This window comes from Elaeis guineensis, chromosome 1 (assembly GCF_000442705.2).
Source record: "Elaeis guineensis isolate ETL-2024a chromosome 1, EG11, whole genome shotgun sequence".
NCBI lineage: Eukaryota > Viridiplantae > Streptophyta > Magnoliopsida > Arecales > Arecaceae > Elaeis > Elaeis guineensis.
In genome coordinates this window covers 8,443,493-8,460,966 of record NC_025993.2, presented here as the reverse complement: position 1 = coordinate 8,460,966, position 17,474 = coordinate 8,443,493, and the positions used below count along the sequence as shown (strand labels likewise).

General features: G+C 38.2%; 2 protein-coding genes across 2 annotated transcripts; one reads left to right on the top strand and one right to left on the bottom strand.

Annotated features, from left to right (window-relative positions):
* The first annotated feature begins 1,313 nt into the window (after window positions 1-1,313).
* On the top strand, window positions 1,314-3,327 carry LOC105036948 (uncharacterized). The gene is made up of 3 exons (XM_010912667.4): window positions 1,314-1,761; window positions 2,667-2,785; window positions 2,987-3,327. Exons 1-3 carry the CDS (start codon window positions 1,381-1,383, stop codon window positions 3,132-3,134), a joined length of 648 nt encoding a protein of 215 aa, XP_010910969.2. The 5' UTR covers window positions 1,314-1,380; the 3' UTR covers window positions 3,135-3,327.
* A 96-nt stretch (window positions 3,328-3,423) lies between these two features.
* Window positions 3,424-9,578, bottom strand: LOC105036937 (UDP-galactose transporter 1). The gene is made up of 5 exons (XM_010912656.4): window positions 9,025-9,578; window positions 8,464-8,713; window positions 8,130-8,337; window positions 4,140-4,371; window positions 3,424-3,946 (listed from the first exon to the last, which is right to left on the bottom strand). Exons 1-5 carry the CDS (start codon window positions 9,133-9,135, stop codon window positions 3,722-3,724), a joined length of 1,026 nt encoding a protein of 341 aa, XP_010910958.1. The 5' UTR covers window positions 9,136-9,578; the 3' UTR covers window positions 3,424-3,721.
* Between the last annotated feature and the right edge of the window lie 7,896 nt (window positions 9,579-17,474).

Below are 17,474 nucleotides of genomic sequence, written 5' to 3'. Positions count from 1 at the left end.
GGATTGTACTGAAATGAGTAATTACTGTTGTGGAGAACTGGAGCTCTGATGTGAAAGTGATGTGATGCTTTATTCTTCTACCAGAGACGATGGTATTTATCTCGTTTTAGCTCTTAAATTAGAATTTAATCTCTAAGATCTATTGGAAATCATAACGTACGTTGAGGGATGAGGTGGCATTGGGTTTATTGGGGCCACACCCTGGGCGGTGGGTCGGCTTCAAGGCGACTTGACAAGAATTACTCATTTGTGAATTTTACCAAGGCATGGTAAATGAATGCTCCAGTTTTCTCTAGTTACATCTGTTTAAAGGATTACTATGATGATATTTAGAAACATTATGTTTAATTGATTAAGATTTATTTGTATTGTTTTATGCTTAGAGCTAGGCAAACTAATTTACTTGAGATATGTATCTTTCAATCTTATTTGAGTGGAAAATAAAGCAGGCTTGGACTTATGGCTTGGTTTGTTGCACAACCAAGCTCAATAGATATCTTTGATTGGGCATGTTTAAAGTCATGAGAAACTGATTCAAAAGCATATATTTGCAAAAATTTTACCACCACATAATTAACATTACCGTTCCATTACGACATTCTAGAACTACCATATAGGAAAACCTTGGATATAATAGATATCCAAATCTATTAACTTTTTCCTTCTGTGGATTTTTAAAAAACTTGGCTCTTAAAATGGTAAGTATCATTTTATTTCCTACCATGGGAAGTTAAGTAATACAGATAAAACTAACATATTCAGATAATTGTTCTCTCAGACACTCCAAATCCACTTTACCTCTTTCTTGCATGTGATCCACTTCAAAGAAAAGTATCAACTTTTATTACCAAAAAAAAAAAAGGTCTAGAATCCAGATGTAGGCTTTCTTGTGCACCATCATGACCTGTGAACAATATAAATGACTCCACACTCTCTCCCCACAATCATCACTCAAAATCAGTAAATTTTTATTCACTCAACCATGTAAAAGTATCCAAAGAGATCAGAAATTTATCTTGTTCCAGAGTACATTAATTAAAACACCAAAGTAATTTATTGGTTAAACTATCATAAAGATTCTCTCCTAATCCTTCTTCACCATCATCTGTCCAATCCCATTGAACAGTGAACTGAAAGGAATAACCGTTCTTTTAGACTACACAGTCATTGCCGTGATGACGTGCAACTCTAGCATCTTATCCCCACTCGTGAACCCTCCTCTTCCCAGGCTTCTCCCCCTCTGGATACTTTTGTCCCCTTCCCATCACCCTTGTACCTATCTTATTATGATTATAAAGAATGGTAATAAAAGGGCACCGCCCTCGCTTGTTTTAGACTTGGTAGAGAGTAGGAGTAGAGCAACAAAAGAGAAGAGGAGTGATGGAGAGTGGAGGCAGTGCATTTTTGAGGCAGCTGAGCTCTGGTGGTGGGAGTGAAGGCTGGGACTACTACCATTCCAAGGGTGGTTCTAAGAGGTGGGGAAAGAAGGGGAACAAAGGGAGGCAAAGGATGGGAGTTGGAGGTGGAGGAGAGATGATGGTGGCGAAGAAGAGGGTGATGGTGGTGATAGACGAGAGCGCGCGGGCGAAGCACGCCATGATGTGGGCGCTCACCCACGTTGCCAACAAGGGTGACCTCCTCACCCTCCTCCACGTCATCCCTCACCACCATCACCACCACCACCCCAGAGGCGGCGCCGGCGAGGAGGCTGCCCGGCTCGCCAACTCACTCGGCGCCCTCTGCAAGGCCTGCAACCCCGAAGTAAGGCTTTCTTCGTTTTAGGCTTAATGGAGTATGATTGTAAGCTATATTTTTCTTTTTGATTGTGTCCATCCTTTCAGAAGGCTGAGTTGTTGTAGCTCAAAGTTGTAGTGACAGATATGTAGATCTGGGGGCTACAAAGGATCAAACTTTCTTGCAATCCTTTTTGCAAGGATCGATTGCTGTGCTTTAGAGAGATGCATTTGCTTTTCTGCACGCATCTCCAGGTGACCAGAGAATTGCTGTCATCTGTTTCAAAGTGTCACTGTATTTTTCTGGGGGACGGTTTCTTCTTGGCTTTTGTGTGTGTGTGTGTGTGTGTCTGAGAGAGAAACAGGGAGAGAGAGAGAGAGAGAGAGAGAGAGAGAGAGAGAGAGAGGGACTAAAATTTCTTGATGCTTTCAAATTTATTCTCCAAAAGACAGTGATTTTGGGAGAAAATTGGCCAAATAAAGAGTGGATCAAGGTAACCTCGAAGATGATAATATAACCTAATCCACTTGCTTTGCAGTTTTCTTGGTTCTGCCAAAAGAGAGGATGTCTTCTTCTTCTTCTTTTTTTTTGATCCTTCCTTTTCTCCTGATCTGCTTTCCTGTTCCTTCATAAATTAATCTTTTCCACAACCAAAGAAACATCCACTAAGGGTGGACATATAGTGGATTTTGGTCAAACAAACTGGTCATCATCTTTCCTTCTCATACTGGTCCGAGTTTCTCCTACACAAACCATGTAAGATTTGACGTTCGTAGTCTTACATGTAGCAGGGCGTGCTGTAAAGTCTTGTTCTGAGCTATGATCCATTGAAATGTGATGAGAGAAGAGGAGAAAAATGCAGGCCCAAACATTTTCTGATTTTGTTATATTTTTTTTGTTTATAATCCTTGTTTATAATTTGTCATTTTCAGGTGGAGGTGGAAGCCCTTGTGATTCAGGGACCCAAGCTGGCGACTGTCCTCAGCCAAGTCAGGAAGCTGGAGGCTTCTGTTTTGGTGCTGAGCCAGGGCAAGCCTTCCCCATTTTGTTGGTAAGATAAATGATACTGCCCTACTAAATCCACACACACACACACATGGAAATGCATAAAACTAAAGTGGTCCTAAATGAACTCTAATAACTTCAGATGGACATTTGTCATCGTAGTTGTTGCTCATCACTAAATTGAAGAATGCCATTGCTCGTTCAACTCTTTCCTCTTACTTGATATATCTTTTGCTGGTGATTGCAGCATGTTTAGGAGCAGCAGTGAGGATTTTGTGGAGCAGTGCATTAACAAAGCCGATTGTCTGACGCTGGCTGTGAGGAAACAGAGCAAGGGAGTGGGAGGCTATCTCGTCAGCACTCGATGGCAGAAGAACTTCTGGCTCTTGGCTTAAATAACCTAGGCTTTGTGATAATCTCTCAGTTCTCTAACAAAAATAACCTCTGCTGCATCGTGCTCATCTTTTGTAAAGCAATCCCTGACCTGACCCCTCCCCATTTGCCTCTGTTGACATTTGCAAATCATTCTCTGTAACCTATGTTGGACTCACTGTTTCCCATTGTTAACATGGCATGTTCCAAGTTCAATATATCATGCATCTGTTCAGTTAGGAGCACCATGCCGAGTCCTTCTAAAGTGCAAAACGAGAAATAGCATACAACATCTAGATAGGAGAGAGTCTCTGTACCAAGTAGGATAAAGCTCACATAATCAAAGGAAAAATGAGAAAAGGCTGTTTCTTGAGTATTGTTTTTAACAACCATAACAATTACATGATAAATGAAAAATCAGACGGCCCTCACGGCTGCTGAAAATTTTGCATCCAATATGGTAGCTGTGACTGACTGAAAACTGGTCATTGAGTTCCTGGAGATATAAAGGTGACCACACAGCTTGTACATTGCTCTTCTCTATGCTAAATCTATCATCGATGCTCATCAATAGTTAGAAGAGTTTCCTTTAATGTGTAATGGTGTGATGCTAAACTTTATCTTGCTTATCGTTTACAAGTGGAAGCATCTCCATTCGACTCCTGGGGGTGCGGGGAGTTCTTGGAGTTCCGGGAACAGCAGGTTGCTGAGATAGCTTGTGCCTAACATACCCATAGAAAGTGCAGCCTGACAGTGTAATTGCACATCCGATGGCGTTGAGAGCAGAGATTGGGTTCCGGAAGATAAGCCATGAGACCAAAACAGCAACTGCAACCTGCAAAGCAAAAGGTTCATACATAAATACTACGAATGGAGCATGGTGTTGTGAAAGGTTAATAGAAAGTGTAATGAACCGAAACCAATCTTGAGATTGCCTGCAACGTTAACAAAAGGTTCATACATAAATCCTACGGATGGAGCATAATGTTGTGAAAGGTTAATAGAAACTGTAATGAATTGAAACCAACCTTGAGATTGCCTGCGACGTTGAAAGTGACAGCAGTCGTTGAATGGATCACATAAAATATAGAGAAATTGAGGCAAAAGGCCAGCACTCCTGAGGTGAAAATTATGATCAACGATGAACAAATTGATTGGTGTGTGTAGAACCAGTTAATAACTCCACCCCCTTCAAGTAGCGTTGCTGGAACAGCCAGTATCATGGTTGCAAATGGTGCCATGTAATATACCGTGTTTATACTACAAGACAACAATATTAACTGATATATGAGAGGAATGGAAAAATATTAAGCAATCTTCAACTAAACCATATATGTTTGTTCAAAATGTACAGTTTAAGCGATATGCCATAATGTAGTTCACATGTTTCTCACTTGCACTCTTAAATGAAGAGGTACAGAATTTGTGTTTTATTGACAATATTCTGTTGAAAGGATCTTGTTGCAGTTATTTGCATTTCAAGCAATTCCACAAGCATGTTATTCTAAGATTTTTTTTCTTGGGAAACTAGGCCTATTTTTCATGATCCTGTTGAGAAATTAACTATACTTGATGCTTCGTACCAGTCACCCAAGGCTTTGAACTTCTTTCTTACTTCAACTGGTTTTCTATTGTTTACCCTCCTGCACTCGGACATCACCCAGAAAAATCCTTGGGTAAAAAACAGCACCATGTACTCTGCTTGGAGCATGCAGAAGGCCAAACCTTCACTTATAAATGTTTTCTCAGATATAATGCTTGGGTAACTATAGAGTGTTCCCTAGAATCAACAATGTGGAACCCCTAATGTTGTTCATAAATAATAGAAAAATATATCCATTTAGCAGTTTGGGTGTTAGCCTTGAAAAGCACATTTTTAACCACATCCAGGTACTAACATCAAAAGATTAGAGGAAGCAAACTAAAATAGGACACTTATGCACACGCCAATTAAATTCCATGACCTTGGAAGCACGATCCATCTTTGAATTCTTTTGCAATTTAAACTAAATCTTTGCACAATAATGGAAACAAACAGCTAACCAAAGGAATGTCTAATTAGTAATTCAACGATTTTTCACTTATTTTCTTTTTCCACTCTGTATGAGGGGAGTGTTTGGCATTATTCAATGTCATAACTATCCCGACGAGAAGCGTCACACCAAAATCATGATTGTCATGAGGCTCATGGAAGCCATATTTTAAATTCCATGGGAACATGAACATGAAAACTACATCTAAATACTTGCATCCTATATGGTGCAGCTGTCAGATACATAGTATCAGCAGTGTAATGGCAGCTTGGGCTCAGAATTAGGCCTGCACAAATCTGGCCTGGCCTGAGCACAGAATAGCCATGAACGGCACTAACAGGTAAAGGTTCATCAAGCTGTCATGAGATTATGATGTGTCTTGATTCTTCTTCAAAGCCCAGGCTTCAGCCTAACTCGAATTCATTCTAAGCACCGATAATGCAAATGCCCAGGCCTACTTTGCAGGAATAAAAATGAGTATTATACCATTCTAGAGAGGTCTAAATCTACTGCAGACATACTATGATGCTATAGAATGCCTATAATTCGTTTAACATACTCATTTACTATAGGAGTAGATCTGCACTCATCTGTGGTTACTAATTTTGGAGGAGTACATAAGTATTATAGGCAACTCCCACTTATTACTCATAATTTATGTATATACACTTGCAGATCTACTAATTATGTGGTATATCAAATGCAACTTATGATCAAGTGATGGAAAATGCAACTGATCACTATTTTGTAAAGACCCACAGACCAATATATACACTTGCAATAGGACACAACCCTCACAATTATCTTTCAGTTATCATATATGTAACAACGGAGCATGTAATTTAGAGAATCAATGTCATATAGTGAAATTTTTTCTAACTCCAAGCTGACACACACTCATATCATGGTTTAAGATACATCAAAATGAGATGTCTGTACATCTAATCTACATATATTGTTCTGTATCATCCTATTTCAGCTTGAATTGAATCTTTACATATCAGAAAGGACCAAAGCTGTGAAAAAAGTTGACCAGAAAGATACTCCCACTTACTACTCATAATTCTAGGTTTCTCACCTACAGCAACTAAGGTATTCAACCTGAAGATTGAGCATGTATTTGTTTGTATCTATAGTATGTCATTTTTTACTTGATGGAAACACTGATTACCCAATAAAAGTAGACCTACTAAATATAGACAACTAGTACAACTTATACTTACAATGCTTCGAAAGTCTAACATAATTCTGTGAAGTATTTCATGTTCAGAAAATAAGAGCGGGCCTTGGCACAATGATCAGGTTGCTTCATTGGTACCAGGTGCGGTTTGGAACACAGAAATAGCCTCCTAAGGCTATATATATTAGACCCTCCCAAGGACCTGCAGTGGCAGAAGCCTCGTGCATTGGGCATCCTTTAATTATCCATGTTCAAAAAATGTTTCTAAACATTTTTCAAAATGATCCTTAATGTAAAAATCACAGTTTTCGAGATCCCATCATTTTCAGTTTGTAGGCAACTGGAAAGATATGGAAAAACATAATAATTCAGCCAGCATACACCTGACTTTAAATACCTTGCATCAAACTTGCAATCAGTAATGTTGCAGGAGTTCAATAGTAGGCACTAAAAACATACAGCAAACAAGTCCTTATGAACAACTCAATAAACAATTCCATGAACTGGATATAGGTAATAAGAATGAGGATAGAATACATTCTAAAATACTAAGCATGTAGATATCAGTATTCTTGCAAGCACAATACTAACAAAACCCACATGATTTTTTGTTGACATAAAAATTAAATATATCACAACAACATCTTATTAACCTTCAGAGGAAACCCTTGGATCATGACCACAATACAAGTTGGTCAACTTTGTCTCTTAACCAAATTCTCAGCAAACACTTTTCAAATTCATCATTATAGACCATGTTCTAGTGTTTGAAAAAGAACCCAATTTGATAAATTGACTGGACTTTCATCGCAAAGAAGTCTATGTAAGACTGTTTTTTTTGAATAAATGTTATGTAGTGTCTTTGCTATTATTTTATATATATAAACACAGAATTCTACCAATATCAAATTTTCCTCAATCATGGATAGTGGTCAAACAAAATACATAAAAAATATAAAATAATTACAAAATCCTAATCTATGAATTTGGAGAAGATGAACTTATGTCCCAGCTAGTGACCAACACAACATCCACAGCACAGTCCAAGCAATACAACCTACAATCATGCTAGGATGCTTGGGGATGAGTTGCGATCCAACTTGGAAGACCCTACCCACCTTTGGCTTAACTTCCCAGGTGCTTGAGCCATGAAACATAAACCATCATCAACTAAGTACTCTTGGGGGCTTGCTTAAGAATAAGAAAGAGCAATGTTATGGAAATATCATGGAATAAGATTTGTTCTATTCATGGGGTAAATATCCCATTCCAAAAATAGAAAGTTTGAAATTGGGACCTTTTTGGGGAATGGATGTGGTTACTGATTCATGATCTGACATGTTCATTCTCGATTCTACGAGAATTTCAAACTAAGATCACATGACAGCAGATCAACCTTTTCACCATATATGTTTGCCAAACGTTAAGATTATTTGGCAAAGGAAAAGAAGTGTTAAAGAAAAGAAGCGCAATATACAAATAATTAACAACTCAACAAATACATTTGAAGGCACAGAGATCCTAATCAAGTGCCAAAAATTGAGGACCGAAACATAACCTGACAGCTAAAGATGCTTAAGTGTGTCATAGCAGTAAGTAAATGAAAGCTTCAACAAGCAAACAGGAACTTTTTTATATTACAAACTTCCAATTATGGCAACCTTTTCCGTATTAGTAGCTTTGAGATACGAAATCCAGGAAAAATGTCTCAGGTTGTAATGATATTGATCAACAATATAACACTAAAAGAATCAGGCAAGTAGCTATCAGGATAATTTTCAATATTCAAAATTTCCAAGTGCAACCTGTCAAATTTGTATCCATGAAGCAGCGACTCTGCCAAAATAGTCTTTGTAGATGTAGCCAGACAACCAAACAAGGCAGCACAAAACCCAAATATGTTGAAACTAAGCTCTGTTATGGAGGTTAAAAGAATCCCCCCAACAATGGGTACCAGAGAAGCCCATATCCGCCACTCAAAATATTTTCTCCACACTAACCACTGCAGAATGACTATATTGAATACACCAATATCAGAACAGGGTATAGATAAAGATGGAAAGGTATACAAACATGGACAAAAAATCGAGAAGAAGGAAAAAAACACAGACATCAGAGCAAGTCATGTCATGAGCGAACCTGTTGTTGCAGGAGTAAATGATTTTATTGTCTGCATGAAAGAAACCGGAATGTACCGCAAGCTCACATTCCCCAACACAATGTTGATGCAGAACACAAATGACATAGGAAATATCCTTCTCCAACGGTCTTCAGAATCAACCTCGATCAGCGGTTTAACTTTAACCAATTTGATGGCGATATATGCTCCAACAGCAGAGCATATAAAGTGGATGCATGATACTGTAAGAGGGAACTTGAAATCCAATTTCTGTATCAAAAAAAAAAAAAAAAATGACCGTATGTTTGAGATGATGATGAAATGAACAGATAACGTTAAATTGAAAGGGGGCAAAAAAAAATCTATGCTACAAAAATTGGATCGGAATATATTATGAGTACGAGTCCACACCGCTTCCTGAGGATCAAATACAATTTAGGAATTCCAGGAGTCGACCAAGCAATTAAAAAAGGTCAGAATTCAAGTATAATCTGATCAAGAGCACCAAATTATAACGCAAATCCATCAGATATAATGAATTGATTTCAAAAAGAAAGGAAGGAAAAGGAAAGGATTTAGACCTGGAAGATCCACTTGTTCATGATGATGACGGTGACGTTGAAACCCCACCACTGGAGGATGGCCAACACCGCCCGGAACGTCCCCCAATGCAACACCAGGCTCTCCTCCATCTCCTCTCCCCGCTTCGATCCGCTCTCGCTCGCTGTCTCTCTCCAATTTGCCACAAAAAAAAAGTCGAAACGGCCGATCCAAGGATTTAAAGCCTCCTCTCCCCCAGATCTGGTGGAATCGAATCCCAGCTAAAACCGCCCTCCAAGAAGGCTATTTGAAGAGAACGGAGGAGGAGGAGGAGGAGAAGGCGTGTGAGCAAGTTGGGGGAGGAGGTGGAAGCGGCGAAGTAGGCAGCAGCAGCGGACGCGGGCTCCGCTTTCCATGTGACCACCGGGGAGGCGTGATGATGATGACGATGCCGATGTCCGTCTCTCTCTCTCCGCTCTTTTTCTTTTTTTCTTTCTTTCTTTTTTTTTTTTCTCCTTTTATACGCATAAAAGAGAGAAACAAGACTTATTAGGACTTCTAAATGGGCAGAGGAACAACCTCCTAAGAGTGGCTTTTGGCCTTCTGGGAGTAGGCAGGAGATTTTATGTTTGAGAGAGAGAGAGAGATACAGAGAGGCTGGATCCAGATCTGGCCGATCAGATTCTTCGCCGTCCAACTCATATTGATCTTCATACAAAAATAAAAAATTAAAAAAATATATAAAAAAAATGTCATTCACATGGATAGGATGGAAGCTCTTAAGTCATCAATGTCGGTGGGATGAAAGTTCACGAACGATTAGGATTAGAGATTAAATTTATATTTATTTTAAAATATTTTTATTCATTATTATTTTAGAATCTATATATATTTTAAAATATTTTTATTTATTATATTTTTATTTATTTTAAATTTATATATATTTATTTTATAAAAATTTATATTTATTATAAAAAAATTTACATATATTTCATCAATATTTATGTATTTATTTTTTATTATTGTTACTTATTATGGAAGACGTTAAGGAACCCATCCCATCCATGTTAACGATGACATTAATATAGACGTACATGTAAATGATATTTATCTTTTCATACGGCAAATAATAATAAATATAAATTTTAAATATAATAAATATAATTTTTTTTAAAATAAATATAAATTTTTGAGTAAATATAAACGGATCCAAAATAAATAGCAATGTTTCAAAATAAATACAAATTTACGATGATAATATTGGGTCAGGATTCGATACCACACGATACAGCAGAAAAAAAAAAATAAAATAAAAAATATAATATAAATTATGGATCGATTTAAGCCTATGTTTATGGATGTGCAAACTTTATTACGAGAGAATAAAACAAAATCAATACAAAAGAAATTCATCATTCAACTCTTGTACAAGAGCCTCTCAATAAAAACCTCAAAATCTTTATAAAAGCTTTCTGAAATCTTTTTTGAAGCCTTTCTGAACCTCCAGGACGTCACCAGCTTCTCAACGTAACTGACGGCTCGTCAATTAGAATTTTATAGACTCCAAAAATTTCAAAATATTATTATACTAGGAAACATAATTCCAACCAATCCGAGAACCATTCATGGTCGTCCGATCATGATCAGCTCGCACCAAAGCCATCCGATTGCGCAAAACAATATCTGAACCATGCATGGACTACATGTTCGGTCCACGCAACTCCTATGGACCGCCAGCGCCCCACGGTCCACGATGGACCATGCAGGAGCGCTGGGCCTAGGCGCCCGTGCGCGAGCCTGTGCTGGGCCCTCTCTCGTGCTTGGCCGCGCTCACCTGCATGCACGTGTCTTCGCCGGGCCCGACCGCACCATCGCCAGCCCGCCGTCGGTCTGCTGCCGCCTCATGCATCGTGCCACAGCTCCGAACATTTTTTCGCACGTATTTTTTCCATTTGGACTGTTCTTGGGCTCATTGGACTCCGTTCGTCGTCCTGGACCTCACTGTGGGCTCAATATGACCAAATCTTGAGATATTTTTTCTAACAATCTCCATCTCGACTTGATATTCGACCTCCATCTATCTCTCAGAGCCTGTGATCCATCTCACCCCACACCCTGGAACATGCCTGTTATCTCCTGGATGGGCAATCGTGGGAGTCGAACCAGGCTGCTCGATCCCACCTCCATCATGAGCTGTGTCCACTCTGACCAAAGACCTGCTCGGAGTATCATCCTGTGACAATAGGAATCTCACCCTGCGACGTCGTCTCTCGTCCTCTCGAATCCCCGTCTAGTGTCCGATCCACCTCCACCTAGAGCGCCACCTCACTCTAGACTCCTTCTGGCTCCTAAAGCTCCACCTCACATTGGGCTCCACATCAGGTAGTAATATTTTTTCATTATCTTCTTTCCCTCCAGAACAATTCTATCACCTCGCAACACCTTTAGGATTTTCATCAGCTACCATTCTGTAGCCTCTCGAATCCAGTCTGCTCAGTGAGATAAGATTTTGCCTGAAATTGGATATGTATGGACCTCCTCAATCTCCTCATTATACCATCATATGTCCTCTATCTGACCATCCCAATGCTCTGATCGCACAGCTCGATCTATCCGACAGATAAACAGTGCTTTCACTACTCTCAGGAGTCAAACTGCTCCTCTCTGCAACATACATGATAATGCATGCAGAATCTAAAATTCACTCTGGAAAAAAGTAAATACCTCATTAAATATCTCCAGGGCATCGCCTCTGAGTCGCTACTGGCCGTCGTTGCAGTAGCCCTCATCCGATCCTGAGTTAAGAGCAATCTCTGGCTAGATGCCCCACTGTACACCGATAAATCTGGTCTTGCTCAGATCTCTCATCTTGGATTTGGACGCCTTCACCGCGATTTCTTGTCGCTCTGTCTGTGCCTTCTGCTCCTCCAAAAATCATCAAAGCTGAGCTGCCGCTATCTGAGCTCGAAGCTGGTTCTCCTCCGGAGAACCTCGTTCTGGAGCATCATTGCAGTGACTTCGTCCATCTTGATGGTGCTCTTCCTACTAGAAGAGCAGTCACCAAGGACTCATACGAAGGGGGAAGCGACGCTCGCAAGACCAGCACCCTGATCTTCTCCTCAACTTTCTCGCCAACGCTGAAGAGGTCGGTGAGGATCTTCTGAAAGTAGCTGAGATGCTCTTACACGCTCTGTCCCTCGTCATTCGCATTGGTAGAACTGTCTCCAGAAGAAGAGGGTGTTGGTGAGAGACTTCGCCATATATAACTCTTCGAGCTTCAACCACAGTATCATCAGGAAAGTCTCACCAAGCACATGGATCACCACCTCATCTGCTAGGTACAAGCGGATCGTACTCACCACTTGCATCTGGAGCCCCTCCAATCCTAACCTCCATGGTGGTCGGCTTCGCCTTGCACAAGAGAGCATCGATGAACTCTTGCTGAATGAGCATGTCTTCACCCTCGCCTGCATAAGGAGAAATTGCTCTTTCCATCAAATCTGTTGATCTCCATCTTGATTGTGCTTATTTTCTCCATCTTCTATCTCGATCACCACCGCTGCAACCTACGCTCTGGCACCACCTTGCTCTGATACCAATTATTGCATTAGGATCCGATACCATATGGTGCGCAGAAAAAAGAAGAAAAAAATAAAAACACAATACAAATATATGGATCGACCTCAAGTCTACTCCACGGGCGTGCAAGCTTCACTATGAGAGAATAAAACAAAACTAATACAAGAGGAACTCACCACTAAACCTTGTACAAGAGTTCTCAATAAAAATCCCCAAAATCCTCATAAATACTCTCTGAAACTTTTTTGAAGCCTTTTCTAACCTCCAGACATCACCAGCTTCCTAACGTAACTGACGGCTCATCAATCGAGTTTTATGACTCCAAAACTTCAAAATACTGTTATTCTAGGAAATAGAGTCCCAATCAATCTTAGAACTATCCGTGGCTGTTCGATCATGACTGGCTCGCACCAGAGCCATTCGATCGCGCAAAACAACACCTAAACTATGCGTGGACCGCGTATTCGGTCCATGCGGCTCCTATGGACGCCAGCCACGATCCATGATGGACCGTGCAGGAGGCTGGCTTGAGTGCCCACCTGCGCGCCCGCGTTTGGCCCGCCTGCACGCTGGGCGCGAGGCCTGTGTGCATGCACGTCTCCGCCGGGCCCGACCGTGCCACCGTCGGTCCGCCACCGCCTTGTGCACCGTGCCATCGCTCCGAACCTTCTTTCGCATGTATTTTCTCTGTTTGAACTCCGTTTGGACTATTCTTAGGCTTGTTGGACTCCATTGTCGTCTTAACCTCGCTGTGGGCTCAATATGGACCAAATCTTGAGACATATTTTTTAACAGATAAATAGAAATATTTCAAAACAATTACATGCTCAATCCCAACTCTTGATGCACGTGGGCTTTCATGACCCATTTCATTTGTATTAATGGTATATATATATATTTTTAAAAAAGGTATTCAAACCTAAATGAATGGAAGACTAGCTGTTAATTTTTGCTTTGTTGCATAAAGATCCATATGGATCAGATGGTAGACAACCTAATCAGATTTAGAGCTAAATCTAGTCGATCTGAGCCGTTATCTCTCTCTCTCTCTCTCCTCTCTCTATACACAACACCACCACACACAACACACACACATATATATAATATATATATATATATATATATATGTTTGTATGTGTATGTATATATATACACACATATGTACATATTTATGTGGTGATTGTAAGGGTTACATGTAAGATTTGGAGACCCAATTCTAATTTTGGGGGTATTTTTGAACTAGTTTTCTTTTTTTGTGGAAAGGGTTAGGATTATATCTTTCGCGGAAAAAAAGATTGATCTTCTCTTGCAACATTAACCATAGGATTATGTTTTATATATCTTTCAAAGTATGATGGACCTCTTCTTTATCCGCAGCACAGATTATGAAGCTGACGTTGTGCTTCAAAAGTGATGCAAAATGCGACCCAACAATTGATGTCACAAAAAAGATAATTATTCTACGAAAGATACAACCAAAACCTTTGTGAACATGTGAGTAGAGGTGTGAAGAAAACCACCAAGCTACAAAAATGATCCGGACTAAAAAACAAAAAAAAAAAAACTTAAATCGAACCGATCTGCATATATATATCACTCAACCTTCAAGTGAACCAGTCCATACTATTCACAACCAAACCCCAAAACTTAGCTCAACTACTAGGTTCTTACGATGTTTGTTTTAAGGAAGGAAACTATTATCTAAATGGTCTATGTGGGACTAAATGGAAGTTGCCGTTCAACAATTTTGATCTCAGTGTCTGTGAGTCATCTGATCACCCTCTATGAATCATCGGATCGAACATCACCTCATTAAAACCCCCACAGCCACATCTCCTGAGAACCTCCAATCCTTCTTGTTGCCCTTCTTGATGTTTTTGTCACTCTTCTTGCCTCCAAATTCGACCCTTCAAATCTTAGCCTTAGCTGCCCTACACTTCTTCTTGTTGATCCCTCCTTCCCGTCCTTCTCACCTCCAAACCCATAGACAACTTTTTTGCCACCGAGCTCGACCACATGCCTTGACTACCTCTCCCACTCCCACACCTCCTCCCTGATGCCATAGCCTATCAGGATGCCATCAACGAAGATCCTCAATGTTATCTCTTCCCCTTGACCGCTCTCCGCTAGAGCTACTACTAATGGTTGCCCTCTACAGTGCACTTCGTCATCTCCTTTGACTTCCTCTTATATTTACAGATGGGCTTGGGTTTATCTCTTCGGTAGAGTTGGAGCATAGTGGAGTGATTGGAGAGGTCCAAATCCTCTGCAAATGGTGAAGCACCTCTCTTCTCATTTCTTTCCCTCTCTCTCCCTCTCCTCTCTTCCTCATCCAATCTGATAAACCGAACCGATCTAAACTGAATTTTTCGGATCGGTTTGGATTCATTTTAGTACCAGATCGGTTTGTTTTTGGTTCTATTTTTAGAAAATCGATTGGAGTTGATTTAATTTCAAAACTATTCATGAATCAATCCGAGCCGAAGCATGCACACCTTAAATGCAAGAGGGGCTCAGTCTTTTTTTTTTTTTTTTTCAGAAAAAGAAAAAAAAAATCTCTCTGTGGCCCACTTGAGGGTGATGGACTGATAGATGATGGCCAAATTAAGAAGACAGAGGTAGGGTTTCCTTAAAGCATAAAAAGTCTACACTCTGATTTGTTAAGATTGTTTGGCATGGCAAATTGAGATTGATGGCACGTGGATGCCTCTCTGGGAACCATCTGGGCTTGGACTTTGAAATGAGGTTACCTTCAAAGGTGCGGTACAGATAAAGGTTGTGCTGCCTAAATAGTAAATAGTTCTTGTTAAATTTTTCTTATTCACTTGTTATGTTACACAAAGTTAATTAGAAGTTTATGATTTGAACATCCATTGTAGCATAATATGCACGGTTACCAACCGGGTCGGTTGATCAAATGGCCTTAAATTATGCGGATAAATTGAGTTTGAATCGTAACTGTACTGAGAAATTCTTTATGTACTGTGTATGGTGTAAAAAATCGACGTAGAGTGTATCGTTTTATATGATTGATCCAAATAATCATCATTTTTCATACATATTTAATCTTTACGGTTCTATTTTTTCATTTAAAAATTTTAAATGAGAAAATATCTTTATTTTATAAAAAATTATGACATCGTTATTCATATTATGACATCTTGCATATCCATATTATTACATCCTGTATGCAGGAAGTCATAATTTTGATGCAGGATGTCATAATATACCATAGGATGCTATAATTTTTCTCAAAGAAGAAGAGTATTTTCGTCATTCAGAATTTTCAAATGAAAAAATGGAAATGCAGTTATTAAATGCGTGTTGAAAGTGATCAGATAAAAATGTCCTCCTATATTATGACATCCTGGATCATATTATACATTATGCATGCAGAAGTCATAATTTGACACAGATATCATAATATGCCACAGAATGTTATAATTTTTTGAATCATATTATGACTTCTTGCATATAGCAAACCATAATATGTCACAGAATATCATAATTTTTTTAAAAATATAATTTTTTTATTATATAAAATTTTAAATAAAAAATATAATTATAAATATTAAATATATATTAAAAATAATTATTATATAAATTTATTATATAAAATAATATATTTTACGTCAGATTTTCTACCTCGCCGGGTGCACGAAAAAATTCTCAGGCTGTACCTGATCAAAGACCGTCAATCTTGTTCTTATCCCTTGAAAGTAAAAAACAAGTTATATTATATATATATATATATATATATATATATATTATATATATATATATATATATATATGATTTTTTAATGATGATGCTTCTTTGTTTGCTAACGCTGCAAGGAGTTTTGGCTTTTGAGCTAGAAATGACAGGTCTAAGATACAAATGAAGTACAGAACTCAAAATCAGGTGGTAATTTGCTATTTACGGATATTGAAGTGGGTTTCATGATGCTCTTTGGTATATTTTTATAATAATAAATCATTTTTCATGGAGCTATTTAGTATCTATTATTATATTAAAATAAAATAATTTTAATTTTGTATCTCATTCATTGATCAGTTATTATTATAATTTTAAAATTTTAACCATTAAAATAGAATAATTTCAATTTTATATCTCATTCGTACTTGTCATTTATGGAAAATTTAATTTTAAAATTTCAGCCATGTAAAACACATTAATTTTAATTTTATATTTTATTTATTGGTCATTAAAAATTTTATTTTAAAATTTTTATCATTTAAATAAAATAATTTTAGTTTTATATCTCATTCATTAGCCGAGTATAAATTCAATTTTAAAACTTTAGCAGTAGAATAATTTAGTTTTATATCTCATTTACTATCCGCTGTAAATTCAAATTTAAGACTTTAACTATTAAAATAGAATGATTTCAGTTTTATTTTTATTGCAGGTCGCAAATTTTAAAAAACAAAAATATTTATATATTTAAATTTGTTTAGTCGACATGCTCATCTTCAACCTATAAATAAAGCAAAGTCCAACCAACAAGAACATTAGAAAAAACTCCAACTCTAGTTCTTCTTTTTTACTATTCTCCCTCATATTAATATAACTTCCACAATTCTTTTTATCAAATGGTGAAGCGTATTATATTTTTGAATAAAGAATTTATTGTAGAAATTATCAATCTGCTACACCGAAAAATTCTGCCGATGGTACATATCGTCTCAAGAGAGCGATCGAGTCCATTCCTAAGCTCCGCCATCTTTTTCAGTTAAAATTATTTCAGAGTAATTTCTACAAAATTTCAGATAAAATTTTTCTCCTACAACACTATCAGCCACATTAGATTTTCAAAATGTGTTTGCATTAATGGTTAGCATGAAAGTTTTCCTAAATGAAAAACTCAATCTCTCACCTATAACCTATACTTAAAATCCACCATAAACAA

What these genes read in the sequence shown, in the direction of transcription:
- LOC105036948 (XM_010912667.4), top strand. Translation starts at nt 1,381, where the DNA reads ATGGAGAGTGGAGGCAGTGCATTTTTGAGGCAGCTGAGCTCTGGTGGT. An exon ending in GCAAGGCCTGCAACCCCGAA is followed by an intron (nt 1,762 to 2,666) that starts GTAAGGCTTTCT and finishes TGTCATTTTCAG; the next exon opens with GTGGAGGTGGAAGCCCTTGT. An exon ending in AAGCCTTCCCCATTTTGTTG is followed by an intron (nt 2,786 to 2,986) that starts GTAAGATAAATG and finishes TGGTGATTGCAG; the next exon opens with CATGTTTAGGAGCAGCAGTG.
- LOC105036937 (XM_010912656.4), bottom strand. Translation starts at nt 9,135, where the DNA reads ATGGAGGAGAGCCTGGTGTTGCATTGGGGGACGTTCCGGGCGGTGTTG. An exon ending in TGAACAAGTGGATCTTCCAG is followed by an intron (nt 8,714 to 9,024) that starts GTCTAAATCCTT and finishes TTTTTGATACAG; the next exon opens with AAATTGGATTTCAAGTTCCC. An exon ending in ACGTCGCAGGCAATCTCAAG is followed by an intron (nt 3,947 to 4,139) that starts GTTGGTTTCAAT and finishes TTTGCTTTGCAG; the next exon opens with GTTGCAGTTGCTGTTTTGGT.